This window comes from Genypterus blacodes, unplaced genomic scaffold (assembly GCF_046128005.1).
Source record: "Genypterus blacodes isolate CSIRO-AG114 ecotype Tasmania unplaced genomic scaffold, CSIRO-AGI_Gbla_v1 ptg000143l_1, whole genome shotgun sequence".
Classification (NCBI taxonomy): domain Eukaryota; kingdom Metazoa; phylum Chordata; class Actinopteri; order Ophidiiformes; family Ophidiidae; genus Genypterus; species Genypterus blacodes.
Genome location: NW_027466945.1, coordinates 298,424 through 314,862, shown reverse-complemented (window position 1 = coordinate 314,862; position 16,439 = coordinate 298,424). Strand labels below are relative to the sequence as shown.

The window sequence follows — 16,439 nt, the reverse complement described above, 5'->3', positions numbered from 1 at the left end:
CCTGCAGTGTTTAAACTGATTGCACTGCTTTGATTGTGATTGCATTTTATCGATCATTATCCTTCTCCGTAAACGTTTGAATGTCACACGTGTTAAAGAATCCATTTCAATTACAGAAGTGGGAAGTGGTAAATTAAAGGTCTCATTCCTTCTCAATGTTTTTCTTGACCCTAAGGTGGAATATTTGAATCCATTGAGAGCGGCCCCTCCGGAGCAGAGGAACTAGCCTTCAAATTCGCCTTGAATACAATCAACAGGAACCGCACCCTGCTCCCCAACACCACTCTGACCTATGACATCCAGAGAATAAACATCTTTGACAGCTTTGAGGCCTCCAGGAAAGGTGAGTGTGCACGGGGCTTTCAGTAGTGCCGCATCATGGTTAAGATGGGAGTCACAGCACCTTGACACAAAATGACACTTGCCACCACAAATGTCTTTCAAAATTCATTTTAGATTTCACTTTAGAACATTCACAAATACTACACAATCTAAGAGAAATACATATGTCTATATATATATATATACTGTATATATTACAAATCCAAAACTTAGAACTTTCTCGAAATAACTATGCTTAAACATTTGTGTATTTGAGTGTTTTAAGTTGTTTCATTGATGGCAAAATTGTCTAAATATACACAATTAGACTTTATACTTTACACAAACCAAAGATTTACATTAAAAAGATTACGCAGTTATATCTATTTTTAATTTGAAGGACTTGTAACTAACTATATGACATCTCTGTTCAGGCAAAATAGACTTACCTTTCATGATTTAGGACTTGAGTGCCAAAACATAAGACAATGACTTGATAACATCTCTATTTTGGTGCCAAATAGAAGCTGAATTTGCAATGGAGGAAGAAAACAGGAATAAAACAATATGCTATTGAGTTGAAACATGCAACACGATGACATCTACACAAGTCAAGCTCACGCAAGCAGCACACACACTTACGTCTGACAAAGTGCATCTCATTGTAATGAAACCGCAGAGAATTAACTGCAGAGATTTCAGCGGCTTTTAGCTCATTGTTTTGTTTTACCGATGCACATTTAACTCAATCTTAGTTGCTCTCATCAACCGGGCGTCAGACGACAGCAGGCAGCTCTTTCCATTGTAAAGCTGTAATAACTCACACTGTGTCTAGCACCAAACAACAGACAAAGTCAATGATTACCTGGGACAGAAAATGAAACATAGCAAGATACAGACTCTGACATGTTTCGCAGCACTAAGTGGATACCAACAGGACAAGAGTGACAATTACATTTATCAGGTGGACACAGATCCGACTCCGATGTATTACTAATGCTGCTCTGTGTCGGCAATTGTTTCCTAATGTGTCAGCTTTAACATCATTATGTGGTGAATGTGAGTCTGGTCCTGCTTGTTTTGGTTCTGCTGCAACCTAATGGATCCAAAATAGAAAAATGAATAAAGCAGCTTAACATCAACATTAGAGGTTTTGAATTTTTTTTTTCATGTTACTAGTTGAACACTTGCTTTAATTGAATGATACTAGACTGAGTTGAAGAGTATCCAGATTGTCATTTTCATTCAGAGCACTATTTCAAAACGTTTACAACGATTTTTCGCTCCCAAAAAAAACACAGATTCACTTCTACACTGCTGCATCACCGCTGTGCAAACTGAGCGTGGTGAAGTAGGCCAGCCACTTACATACTTCCTATTATATTACATCATAAAAAAATGAGGGAAAATGACAAAAAAAAGCACATGTGCCCTTCAAATGACAAGTGCTTCACATTGTTTATGTCACAGCCTTCCATCCATATCAATTCTGAGTATCTTTTGAGAATCAAGCAGCAGTGTTCATATATGGTGACACTATATACGTGGGCGGATACAGAACTGTCAAAAAATGTTCTTTGGAAACATCACGCTGACTTACTGCCTCTTGCGCTCTCTTGTCTTATCAGCATGTGACCAGCTCTCCCTCGGGGTGGCGGCCATTTTTGGCCCCTCGCACAGCTCGTCAGCTAATGCGGTCCAGTCCATCTGCAATGCTCTGGGGGTGCCTCACATTCAGACCAAGTGGAAGCATCAGGTGTCAGACAACAGGGACTCGTACTATGTCAGCCTGTACCCTGACTTCTCGTCCCTCAGTAGAGCCATCCTGGACCTGGTGCATTTCTTCAAGTGGAGAACAGTCACCGTGGTCTATGACGACAGCACAGGTACAGGTACAGTCGATGTTTGTCTTCGTCTTATAGTGGTTTTTGGTTCTGGGTTGAAGTGGTTTTTGGTGGGTGAGTATGGTAATGACGGCGATGATGACCATGCATCAACCCCCTGCAACCCCTTAGACCCTGAAGTGTGCAGTAAGAAGTACCAGGTCAGCTAGAATGCTGCTCAGGGTGCAGTGTGTGCTTTGTAACCTGTCAAGTTAATTCAGAAATCAATAGCTTGCTGTTCCGCCTCGGTCCTCCAGGTGCTGCCCACGTCAGTCATCATGAGAGTGAGCAGCAGCTGGAAAAAAAAGAGAGAACCACATTACCCAGAATGACCCACTGTCTCTTCATATTAATGCGATTGAGAACTGTAGTGTGTGGGGGTTGACAACAGCCATTAATAACACACAGAGGCTCTTGATCTCTGAGGGTGGCTATCAAATGTGTCCGTGAGCCATTTTGTGTGTGTGTGTGTGTGTGTGTGTGTGTGTGTGTGTGTGTGTGCGTGCGTGCGTGCATGCGTGCGTGCGTGCGTGTGTCTGTCTCTGTGTGTGTGCGCGCGTGCGTGTGTGTGTGTGTGTGTATATCTTGTGACTTGGTAAAGTGGCTCATTTTAAGAGCGGAGTCATATTTCAGGCTGAGTGCTGGGATATTTTTATGAAGTAAAGTGGAACTGCTGGAGAGAAGATAACAATATTCAAAACCTCATCCAGAATTTATGAGCTATTTGGCATGATGTGTTTGGCAACTTAATGTAGCTAAATTAGCTAGAGTGACTGAGAGGAGGCTTACATTTGAGACAGGTTGTATAATGAATTCATGCTCCTCTCTGAACAAACGAGTTCCGTTAGGGAGTTGACATTCTAAATAGCGTCTGAAACGTGTGATCTAGACCTTTGTGTTCTTTTGATGGGATGGGTTATTAGCACCGAAACACTTTTGTTTCTTATCCAGCAGGAATAGTTCAAGGCAGCTGAATTTGTTGTTTTGAACACGTCTTGTCTCTCATCCACGTTCTGAGTCATTGGTGTCTGTGTCTAAACCGGCGCATATTCTCTCTTCGAGTCGTGTTCCAAATATTTCATCTGCTTTTTTCGCAAAATAGTATTATATCAGGATGTTTGCTTGGCTCCTCAGATAATCCGATGGCTTCCTTAATCCCTCTTTCATAGTCTTCTCTATTCAAAGTATACACATTGGTGTCTTGAGAAGTGTTCCTTGACCTTTTGGTGTAAGTAAACGGCTCTTTTGTTTGGGTAGAAACAATGCAAACAGACTCCCAACGACCCCATATGACCACTATGTGAACCAACAAGTCACCTGTCCCCTAAGGTATGAATGACTCTCAGAGAGTCTCTGCTCACCACTGACTCAGAACTGCCGAAGCTACTTGGATGAGTGGCTAAATGTCTTTAAGACTAAACAGGAAGTGCAGTTGCTTTGAAACTACTGCTGCGAGACGTAATGCCGGCTTTTGTTTCTTCAGCATCATATACTTCATTATGCCTCCTTCACTACAGCGCTCTAGTGACCGGACTTTAACCTTGGATGATATCCCAATGATTCGTCCCACTTGCCACATTATTCTGATTCATCGACCTGACTGCTTTTTCCACTTTCCACCTTGGAGCGCAACACCTTACCGTTCTCATTTTCCAACAGCAACGTTCATAAGATGCCAGAGGTCTTTTTTAAAGGTGACCCCTCACCTCTCTCTGTCAGATATGGTTGGATCGGGTCGCCTCTCGGGAGCATTCTGCAGTAACACACCTGACGGCCTGAAAAGCGTGACAGCCAGTGTGAGGAGTGTAGCTGCGTAGCCTCCCCCACCGCGCCCGCTCGGTCCCTGGCTGTAATCACACAGCTTCATGCTCCAGGGCACCAAGCTGCTGATTGGAGCCTATCTGACGGCTGGCAGGAAAAACTATCGGAGGGGATAAAATATTCACACACACAGCCGTTAGACGATCCAGGGGGAAAGTCTGAAAGCATTAGCTAAAGCCCACAAACATCTACACTGACAGTGTTTCCCAAACGCTGAGCTCCCCAGACAGATATTTTTTTCTTTTGCTTAACACCTCCCAAAGTGTCAGTATGAACAAAAACAGAGGGAGGGAGACGTGCCCTAGAGGAAGGATCTATTGAGATTATGAAAGAGAAGGTTTAAGAAATTTAGTATTCCTCTCTTTTCACAACAAGACCTGCATGTTCCTATTTCACACCAATCTTTCCATAGGCCTGGGGAGACTCGGCCCCACTCACAGAGAGACCATTAAACTGCTCACACAGCACTTCATTTAAAAAAAAAAAATAGGCTGATCCATCTCAAAGTGGTGGCACAAAAAAATCCTATCTCTCTCGCTCTCCAACTACGCTCACTCCATCCATTTTTATATCCATGACAAGTAATCATCTCTCCCATCAATCCGGCCTCTTTCATCCCTGGACTCTGAAGTTCTGTGGTGAGGGGGAAAGTCATTGTAATCTCATCACAGTATCTGCCGGAGAGCCTTCTACCTGAGCATGTGGACGAGAAATGAAAGGTGGAGATTGTAGCTCAATATGTGACGGCGGCTCCGGGCTCCCTGGGGGCAGGTACACACTTGGAAAACAGAGGCTTTCTCATCAGAACACCTCTCAAGTGTGTGTCGAGGGAGAAAGGAGAGACAGCATTGACCACAGCTTTCCATCATGATATAACCGAACCCATTCCGTTCCACTGTATGGTATTAGCAGGCACGGGTGAATCATCATTTGGAAGGAATTCTGTAGGAGGCTCTTTCTATTTTGTGTCTTTGGTAGAAAAGAATTCCATGTGCTGGATTTGTGCTAAATTCTCTTGATAGGTTCTATTGCAGTTTATTTGCTTGCCAAACATGAGTAGGAGGATCAGTCGACAGCAGATTAGCAAAAAAAAAGCATCCATAGGAGCCCTCTTCTGCAGAGTAAACCTGAATCCAGTTGGTTTTAATGGCATCTTAATCAAATATGCAACACATCAAATACTATATCGCAGCAGCTTCGAAATTCCTTTTCAGTGTGTGTATCATCTTGGTCTGCAGGTCTCATACGTCTGCAGGAGCTGATCAAGGCACCGTCACGATACAACATTCGTTTGAAGATTCGACAGTTGCCCACAGAGACCAAGGATGCCAAGCCACTTCTGAAGGAGATGAAGAAGGCGAAGGAGTTCCATGTCATTTTCGATTGTGGACACGAGATGGCTGCGTGGATACTCAAACAGGTTTGAACCTACCTGTCTAATTACCGATGACAGTTAATTACTTTATTTACATATAACAAACCTGGGGGGCTATTCAAATTTTAATTAATATATTCACTATGTAAACAGCCCCGGTAGTAAAGGTGAGAACGATGGAGCAGTCGTCTTTATTATTTGCCGGTAAGATGAGTAACGTTATCGTATAGTTACTGAAATTAATTAAAATTGATCTGACGGCAGTGCTGGAATTTACATAATTTCTCCACATCAAACTGTAGACTCAATACTCAGTTCATACATAATGTATATGTGCGGAAGCAATAATCCTGTATATGTTCCCTTTATTACGTACTCAGTAAGTAGTGATGGAAATGACTCGGATACTTGGAACACAGTGCATTTTTTAATCTCTGTGTAGAATATTAGATCTCCATTACTGACTCGCCATAATGGTTGCACTTCATTGCACAATATAGGCTTTTTTTAATTAGAAAGTCTAATTCTGCTCACAGGCATTTTAAATTCATTTAACAAAGGCAGGTTATTTAGAGCAGAGGAAGATCCTGCTGAAGTCTTATCACAACTCTATTTTTTTAGGTTTTGTTTCTTCTTATGTATGTGCTAAATAACAAAGCAGATCATTATAATTCAAATTATAATACAAATCTTTATTCATATAGCATCTTTCGTACAGGAAATGCAATTCGAATTACGTCACATTAGATGGAAAAATGCAAAGATTAAAATGTAGCAAATAAATAGAATATATTCAATTCATTAGGAGTGAGAATTTGGAAATAAAAATTCATATATGCCAAGAAAGGTCCTGATTAAAATTGAAGTTGAAGAGGGAGCTTTTTAAGCTTTCATTTAAAACTATTTAACAAAATGGCTTCCCCGATATCTTGGGAGTTGTGCGTTCCATAGTTTAGGGGTATAATTGATAAAGGCTGCATCCTCCGTTTTGCTGTTGCTGGCAACCTGCAATAGTGAGGATGAGCTGAGGATGCAGCCTTCATCACTTATGCCGCAGCTCCTCCTCACACTGGCTGTCACGCTTTTCCGTCCGTCAGGTGAGTTACTGCAGAATACTGTGTATATGTATATAAGGAGCTCCGAATGCTTTTTCCAGCACATTCCTGAAGGTCTTACTCGCTACATTTTGGGATTTAGATTTGTGTTACTTTCCTTCAAAATATATAAATGTATAGAAAGCCACATCTATAAGTCTTGAACTGCCCTGAGAGCTCCATTCTTCATTGTTCCTTTACTTCTGTTGTTAGCATCATCATGTAGTACATTTCAATCGTCCCTCCTTCACGCCTGACGCATGAGGCGAGTGGACGAGTGGCCAGATTCCCTCTTTCACAGCTTCAGGGGCTTGGATTTACATAAACTACAACCGCAACCCTCACCACATGCAAACATATCTCCTCATACCATTCATGGGCTACTGTTGGAGGTCGGAGATCTTGCCTGAGGGTCTGACACGGAATTCTGACTTACACTATACTACATTATGTTGTACTTTCGACAAGTAGGAGGTTGAATTTTGCCTCGGTCCTTCCGTTCATCAGAAGTTCCCGTCGGATAGTCAGAAACTGGCAGAAACATCCTTTTCTGTCGGTGAAGCCGATGGGTGGGCTGCATCTGACAAAACCTCCCAACTTTCCCAATCTGCCAATTCAACAGGCACATCCACTTCATGCAGCGATTGGCAAAAAGTGAAAGCCCATGCCACTGTCCTCATTTATCTGATCGGGTGTTCCAAAAAGTTAAAAACACAGCGGCTCTCCAACCGAATCGGACAGGCTAGGAAGGATGACGCATGCTGGCTTTTTATCACGTTTTCACTCAGTGTGCACAGTTTCGCTTCAAGGGAAGGATATTAGAAAGTGGAGAAATATATGTTTTCTACTTTAAAGCATTGGTTAGACTGCTAAATGCAAATAAAGCTATGATTATCTGTAAAATACGTCTCCTTTCAAATGAATTACACACAATGCTCCTTAAATCTGTAAAGACCCTTAACAGCATGCTTACTGAAAATAGCAAGGCGTTTGGACATTTTTTTTTCTGTTTATTGCATATTCACATAAAGAGGAAGCTGTGAAATAAACACAACCATACCAACACAAACAACACGTTTTGTGTGAAAAATATCTAATTAAAAATCCCTTTCACAACGGTCCAACGGTCCAAAACGGGTCTCTATCTCTTATTTGAGCTCTTAAGTAAGAATTTGCTTCATTACTTATTCTGTTATCTATCAGCTATCACTTCTTCTGTTATGTATGTATTTATTTGACATTGCAGTCTTTTTGGCATGGAGAGGAAATGGCAATGTTACGGTTTTGATCGCTCAGGTTCAGTCAATTATAAATGCATGAGCCATGACCAACAAGTGACAAACACATTTCTTTCTTTATCTGTATGTATCTCTCTCATATGCATGTAACTACTCGCTCTTCTCTTCTTGCAGGCGCTGGCCATGGGTATGATGACGGAGTACTACCATTACATTTTTACTACCCTGGTGAGTGCACTGCCACTGCCATTTGTATGTTATTTTGTTCCACAGCAGTGTCCAGTCAGCTGATAACTCGTGTGTGTGGGTTCGGAGTGAGGCAATCATGGTTTATATGCATTCGAATCAACAAAGTAATCTGTCGGAGCAGCTCTCTATCTGAAAATGAAATTGAATAAAATCTGATGTGAAATTGCTGTCATTATGAAAGAATCGGTTTTTTTTTGGGAGACAGGATTGTCTTTACTCCTGATAGAAATGGCTGACCTTGAAAAGCTGACTCAGTGCTTTGAATTTGCATATGAAAACTTGAAAACCGATGTTCTCCGACAAGCTGTTCGCCTCAATTATCTATGGGGGAATCTAGGAGGTGTAGAAAACAAAAGCAGTTGGATACATTTTCCACCGACTCCGGCAGAGACTGAAGTTTTCCCGAATACTTTGATGTAGCCACTACAAAGATTACTCGCTACTATCGGGATGAAAAGCGGCATAGAGGAGGGAAGAGTGAGAGCTCAGATAATAGCCTTGAGCAGATGAGGCTGTCACCCATTTGGAGCATTATAGCCCTAACAAACAAATGGCACACTGTGTTGTTTGGAGAGGCTGAGCGAAAAGGCTGGAGAGAGCCGAAACCAAAGACATTTATGAGGACACAGGAAATGTACTGCGACTGTCCCTTTGCATCTGTATAAGAAGCTGGCTCGAGGAAAGGAGAGTGGGTGACAGCAGGTATGTCATTGGGAAAGGAAGTGAAATGGTGATTACAGGCCTGTTTTGATGGCATGCTGCTGCTTGTCACTGTGGAAACATGCCTACTTTAACATCAGCCAGTGTTTTGGCAGGTTCCAGGCCACAATGTTGGCCAAAGCTTCTGTATATACTGGTACCAAGCCATCCGTGCTGCTTTCAGATTGAGGCAGCAAACATTCAACCACGGCGTCCCCATTCAGCGTCCATCACCTGCTGTTGCTCTGTCGACTGTGTTGTTGCGTCCCTGAGACATCTGCCTGGTGAGATGCCAGACGTGCTGCACGCAGGACAATCGGGTTGTCCTTTCACTTCCAGATGATAGATGGCATTCCACCAAAAGCCTGCCCATAACCTTGAAAGCCTTGGCTTAATCAAGGTGCTGCTTCCGTCCGCCATGAAATGAATCCTGAAGTACCTTCAATTGCACCGTCCTGCTCTTGCTACATCTGACTTTCAAATGACAACCGTTTAATTTACGAGGAGCAGAGTACTAGTACACTGCAAAATAGGCAATGTGGTTGACAACAGGGTGGTACACATGTTGACATCATGAGTCCTATTTGACCATTAGTGAAATTGCGGTATTACTTCACATAACGTTCAAAATTTGGTAATAAAGATGTCAAGAATAAAAATTGGATGGATTCAGGAAATTTTTATGTCTTACGTATTTTCGTCACATATTTTTGCATTTCTTAATTTGGTCCCAATTTTGGTCAGCTTTCAAAAAATAATCTTAAATCCACAGTGACAAAAAACACAAAGGACATGACTCTTGTATGCCCTGTACAAACCTAGTATGTACTTGCAGATCTTTGTGATAACGACACATTGAGAGTCATTCCCAAGGTTTAGTTGCATCAATCGGTGTGTCCTATTACTGTTGTTGTAAGTTAGTTGTTAGTTGGGAGCTTCATTTCTTTCTTAAAGCTCTTTTTTCTTTTTCTTAACCCTAACAAACACTAAATAAATAAACTCTGTCTTTGTGCTTCCAGGACCTTTTTGCCCTGGATATGGAACCATATCGTTACAGTGGTGTCAACATGACCGGGTTCCGCATCCTCAACACAGAAAACTCTCAGGTGTCGTCCATCATTGAGAAGTGGTCAATGGAGCGGCTACAAGCTCCGCCCAAACCCGACTCAGGCCTGCTGGATGGATTCATGACGGTAAACACGAACATATTTAGCTGCTTACATCATGCACATGTTATGCTGTGCACGCAAAAATACACGTGATTCATTCCTGTATGTTCAAATGACCTAATCGATCGGAAGGCTATACATTATGTGACAGAACCTTTGCGAGCACTTTTTGTAAGTGCCCTTCATAATGCCAGGTGATTGAACGACAGTTGACAGTGGATGACGTATTATGGGTCAGATGAACGTCTGCCTTTTGACCTTACGGGCCTGGATTCAAGTCCTTGCTACACCAGAATCTTTTCCCCCACATTTCCTAAGGTGAAGTTTATTTCTAAGCTCAAAATTTAAAAGCAGTTTACGCGCTTAAGCCGTATTTGATGGAGCGGAGACGTATTAGATTGCCGCTGTTCTTTTGAATGTGATGGGCAAGAAGTATGTGTTTTTTTATGGGAGTCACACGTATTGATTAACTATAACAATGTTAATAGTGCGTTACTGCCATCAAATTGTAGCTGTAGGAGATATTGTACAATCTGTAGTGTCATAGGTTTTGTTGTTTCCTCAAAAGCATTCAGTCTAGTTTGCGAAAAATACCAGAAAATGGTAATTGCTTGTTATATTTGCATAGCTAGAATGTCATTGAAGAAAAGAAGACAAGAGATAATGTGACACGTAGCAGAAACAGCTGACATTTATACAGAAATATGTTCCGCGACCTTCCCGGATGTGTGCGGATCTTCTTTAATATGATTTGTCTGCTGCTGCAGCTGCAAAGGCATCAATGCCCAACAGCGCCTCTGAGAGGCCAAACCAGCTGGAAAAAAAACTCACATCGCCATATTCTCTTTCTTTGACAATGCTAAGGCAGTGGGGCTCCTGGTGGCTGGGGGAGCGTTGCAAACACGCTGCGTGCGGAGGTTTGGGGGGTGTTGCTCCCGGGTCTAAATGATCAGTAATGAGCCGGCGTGAATGGTAATAGCCGTTTATCTGCCCTCCTGTCTCTCCCCGCTCTCCTCTGGGAACCTGGCCAAAATATGACAATCTGTCAGTACACATGCAGAGAGAGGGGCCAACTTGGATGGAAATTATGGCCTTGTCCTTTTTTTTTTTTTTTGTTCGGATGCCATCCAAATAAACACGATGTAAGGTTATTTGAAAGTGAAAAGGGGAATGGAGCTCGGCACGGACATCCAAGGTCCTTCTTTAGACGAGCTGTTGTAAACAGCCATTTCACTCCACCTCCCCCACAGCATTTTCCCTTGCAGCCGCACACCTTTGCTTCCCTTGTTCTTCTTCCTCTCGCCAGATTTAAGAGCTTCAGAAAGCCGAGATCCGTGCAATCTGAGAGGTGTGTTCACCTCAAAGACGTCAAGGGTTTAAATCTGATTCTCGTCCCGATTCCTGTCAATCAGTCGCATCATTACACTTTCCTCTAAATATACACCCAATAAATTCACAATTTTACACCCTTCAAACAATAGTGTGTGTAGCATTTTCCCATGTGGCCTTGGTGCACAAAAACAAGGAAACTGTTTACCTTCGAAAGATCACTATCGCTTAGGGTTTTATTTCCTGCGCAGGAAGCAGCGCGGTGGAAGTTGAATTGATTAATTAGCCCAGCACGAATCACTTTGTAAGATCATATAGATCCTATATTGCATATATACATATCTCACTGGACTAGAACCTCCATTAAATAATAAATTATATGTCCAAAGCCTCATGCAATCTTAATAAACTGCTTCATTAGAGTGCTATTTATAAATCCTGGCACTGATTTATTTCCTACTATAGATTATTCCACCCTAAGAGGATTCCAATGACTGGAATGAAACCATTGCAGTGTGAATATAAAAACACTGTCATTATAGTGGCATAATGAAGGCTTAAATACACAGTGGAGGAATAATTCTGCCAAAGATTAAAAAAAAAAATGAAAGTGTACTTATATCTGTATGATTCAAAATATAATGGGCTTCTTTTTGACTCAAATCCGCCAAGCAGTACTTCATTTCTAGATTTGCTCTGCGTGTGTACGACACCGCTGTGTGCCGCAAGCCTGTTTGAAGGGTATGATTAAATTAAACTGAGGGAGGTCTGCAGCAGCCACTGTGACCTTCCACCCCCGACCCTCCACTCCCCTCTCTCTCTCTCTCTCCCTCCCTCCCGCCCTCCCTCCCACACCTTGTTCTTATTCTCCACAAGCACAGAAGCCTCGCTGGGCTCCCGGGCTTGTTTGTGCTCGGTGGCCAGGCAACAGTTGTGCGGCGATGGTTACCAGGACAACGTCATCTGTGTCACCTTGTGATTTCATGAAGGATGGATTGACTGAGATGGCAGGAGGGTGGGGGGGAGGAGGAGGAGGAGGTGAGAGGGGCGGCGGCGGAGGCTAGGATAGGAGCTGATGAGGCGGATGGGAATGGAAGGGGAGGTTATGGACATTCAGAGCAAACGTGGCATGTTTCCTCACACCACCAGGCTCACATTAATGCAGGGCAGTGTATAATCGCAGTGACACACAGTGCCCTGGGTGAGGCTGGAGTGTTGTCTGAAGGAACACAGCATAATGAGAAAACCCTCATCCACTGAAACCATGCTTCATCCCTGCCTCTTAGCTCTGTGTGTCAGTGTCACGTCTAGAAGGATGCATAATAATCAGACCGGAGACGCTGATTTGTTTGCTCTGTTTTTCACGTAAATGCGCACAACACAGCAATCTCCCCTCGGCGTACGTTTGTTTTCGTTTGCCCACTCAAACACCGTGCTTAGAATGATATGAAGATCACATGGCAGTTGACTCTTCAACTGTCAAGTGATTCGTAGCTTTTTAACACAGCGTGTTAGGTTTGTATTATTTAATCGTCCCTGACAGCAGGTAGAAATAAGAAATCTGGACGAAACCTGAGCTCCATTATTACCTCTCATGACTGAACTCCTCATCCTGGTCCTTCATCTTCTGGCTTATGTAACACAGACACAGGAAAGAAGAATATCTATGCCTGTGCAAGCCTGCCATACATTTGAGGAAATCCAACAATTATGAGAATTTGTAAAATTGTTCAGCCTGTTAGTGATGGAAAATGACTGCAAAGATCTCTTCATCTCTTCAAATCGTCTTATGGAGTCCCTGACCCGCTCTGGAGTCCTGAAAGTGTGCTTTTCTCCTGCGGCCGTAAAAGCATTTCAACCTGTTTCAAATACAAATTCTTGGAAACGCCTTCAATAATTGAATGTTGTGCGATCCATTATTGACTCCTACCTTCAGGCGCTTTCCTCACCACCTTGAATGCAAACTTTCACCCTGCCGGCTCTCATCCCCCCTGGAGGAGTCTGTGTAGAGCAACCACAGGCTGAGGAAGGTAGACGCCAACTCGCTCTTTCTCTTGACCCCTGACCTTTGTTAATGGTTACGGCGAAAGCCAGTCTGACAAGGATCTGCCCCCGGGACAAAGGTGAAGAGAAGCCCATCATTTCTGTCACGGTGACGGTCAGTGGAGGCGATTGTTGGACCGGCCGTCGTCGCAACTCCACACATACAAACTGGAAACAGAACACACGCCCTCCAATTTGTTTTTGCCGACCCTCGCATAACTACGGATCTTCCACCTGATATTTCAGCCCCCCCCCCACCCCCCCCCCCCCCCCCCCCCCCCCCCCCCCCCCCCCCACACACACACACACACACCCTCCTTCCTGCCCCCCCCCCCCCACTTCCCTTTCCTGCCTGCTCTCCAATTAAAGTGAGATGAGAGATGAGATTCCTTCTCACCTGCTCTATAAACAGCACTGGGCAGAATTAATATTTTCACAAGCCAAAAAAAATTTCTCCTCTGCTCTGAAAATGTCTTAAAGTAACTTAAATGCTTAAACTCTTAAGATGGCAAATTAAAGACAAAATCAATTAAAAGGTATAATTGCAACAAAACAAAACAAAATACTTGAAACTGCAAATGTTTACACATTAAGCACAAACAGACCTAATGGCAGGGAAAATCATTCAACAAGCGAAATCTTTGAATAATAATCTCCTCCGCTTATTCCCATGTACATGTTTATCACACGTATTTATACTATGCAGAGCTTTGGTTCCCTCGACGCAGATGAAAGACGAGACGGAGAGAGAGGGAGGGAGGGAGAGAGAGAGGGGGGGAGAGAGGTGGGACTGAGAGAGCAATAGACATTTAGTTCCTAATCTCAGCATTATTTTGTCCCATCTGTATGTAATTGTTTCCTGCAGCTAATGAGATATTTTGTTTTAATGCTTTGTTGTAATTCTTTTAAATCCCCCATTCACCAAGCTAAGTGTATACTTGGACTTAATTGAAAAAAAAAACAGTTTCCCAGTTGAACGCCTCACTAACACTTTAAACCCAAGAATTTCTTACATCTATCTATATAAATTCATTTATGTCATTAATTACAATCACCACAACAAAGAGCTCAATGGCCTTCAATTATACCGACTCAACTAATAGGTGAATCCAAAGCCGTCAGGATAATAAGAATGACATGATGGGGAAACACTCCTTTAGCTCTCGCCAGGCACTTTGCAAGCATGCAAACATAAACATAAAAACATATTAAAGAAAAATCTGTAACAAGTATAGTTTGTCAGCAAATGTAAGTAATACCCTCCTCTCCATCACCAGCTATTGCCCTTGAGCAACACTTAACTTCAAATCAGCTATGGAACATGCATGCTCAGCAGACTTTCCCAGGATAAAGAACTGCTAATGACAATGGTTAAAAAACAACAACGCAGCATTTGTCCATAACGCAGCACGGCAAACTGCCTTCAGTCGACCTCTGAAAAAAAGAGTCACAGCGGTGAAAATGGTGTTCAGCTGCAGGAGCAGCGGCGGGGGGAGGAGGAGACATAAAGATAGACAGGGATGAAACTAAGGGATATACAGAGCTGGGAGCGGGGGCCTCCCACACAGCGAGGGACGGGATGGTGGAAACGGTGAAGTGGCAGCTACGCTCTTGATACGAGGCGTGCGAATCAGTTCTGGTTTGATACGGCTCAGAAAGTGAAGATCCGGTGCTTAATTAGCCACCTATTAAAGGGATATGCCGGTTAAATTTAGAAAATTAAATGGTTTTTGAGGAAATTAAGTCCAATCTAGGTCAATGGCATTTTGGAGATATTTGACTGATGGAATTCTGTCTAGGGAACGTGTTGAAATGCTCCAAATGTCTCTACATCAAGTTAAAAGATTAGTTAGATAGGAATATGTTCACTGTTGCCTCAGGACATGTTTTCTTATCACGTTTTACCCTGAAACCTTGTATGTTTTCATGGATTTCCTTCTCAGATCAGCTCGCTGCTCCCACAGTGTCATAATTCCCAATAGCATGAAGTAGCAGAGAGAACGTGTTAGAGATGTACATGCAGGGCGCCGTAAAGGAAACGAGTACCCCAAGAAAATAGATTTTCCGAGACGTTACTCTCATTACAGCATAACAGTGTTCAATTTGGGAACATTTTCCAGGAGATACGTTGAGCTTTTAAATGTTTAATGCAGAACTTCTGTCTTTGCTCTGCTGAGGAAATCCGTAAAAGGTTCCATTGTTCAGATTACAGAGCCGGTAAGAGGCTGCCATGTATCTCTAAAATGATCCAGCGGGATTATAACACTAAATCATTGCCGCTCTCTGTCATGAGGACACCTTGCTTCTTCTTCACAATCGCTCTTATTGCAGCCAGGAAGGGGGATGGTAGGATAAGATTAGAAGATGAATCATAAGTAAAAAAAAAAGAGACTATATCAGTCACCTTGTTCGGACATAATTTTCCTGAAAATCATTAAATTTTGTGAAAGCGTGTGCTTATCACATTAAGGGTTTCGCCTGCCTGGAATAAAGAATAAATCATAAAGAAAAGCCCTCTGTGACTTTCATGCATCATTTTGTCCAAACAATGTTTTTTAGTGAGTTAAATACTATAAACCTTTGAAATTCCACTTGGAATCTAGATATAGCTTTGCCTTTAAATGCTGAATGGCTTTTCACTGTGCAAGTTAGATCTACAATGACAGTGGTTACGCAATTGTTCTATGCCTGGAATCCCCATTTGTTCAAGTAAATAAAAGGGAATGCACTTGATTTTAGCTGAAAGGGGACGTTTCTGATATTTTCCTTCTTTTAAATGTTGAATATGGTCAGGGGCGTAAGTTGAACATCAAGATATGAAAGAGGCCACACCAATAAGAAAGAAGATAGAATGAATGACAAAAGATAAACGAAGATAAGAACACTGGACTGGAAAATGTGTTTAAATTGTCCCCTTTAAATGTCATCTGGCTCTCCCTCTGATCTGACAACAGCACAGAAATCTGGCCCAGCTCAGATATTTGGGAGAAGAGCGTGAGCCTCTCCATTTCACAGGTTGCCTGCATTTACTATGGCAGTGTGATCTCCCTCCCTCTGATCCCAGTTGGCAGCAGAGAGCCTTTTAAAGGCAGCAACTGTGGAGAGCAGACACTCGATGCCCTGTGCAGGCCACCACCAGCTGGGCTTGGCACAGCACCAACATTATTAGCACCAATGCGCCCTTGATGCAGAGAAGCTTTTGTGAGCGAGAACAGGCA

General features: G+C 42.7%; 1 protein-coding gene across 1 annotated transcript in view; it reads left to right on the top strand.

The window, feature by feature from the left end:
* Positions 1 to 16,439, top strand: part of LOC143012247 (glutamate receptor ionotropic, kainate 2-like) — a 133,328-nt gene that overhangs the window by 84,228 nt on the left and 32,661 nt on the right. Inside the window, exons 5-9 of the mRNA XM_076165290.1 lie at positions 176 to 343; positions 1,950 to 2,213; positions 5,264 to 5,445; positions 7,907 to 7,960; positions 9,700 to 9,873. Of these exons, the coding sequence (XP_076021405.1) occupies positions 176 to 343; positions 1,950 to 2,213; positions 5,264 to 5,445; positions 7,907 to 7,960; positions 9,700 to 9,873 (842 nt within the window). The remainder of the gene's footprint in view (positions 1 to 175; positions 344 to 1,949; positions 2,214 to 5,263; positions 5,446 to 7,906; positions 7,961 to 9,699; positions 9,874 to 16,439) is intronic.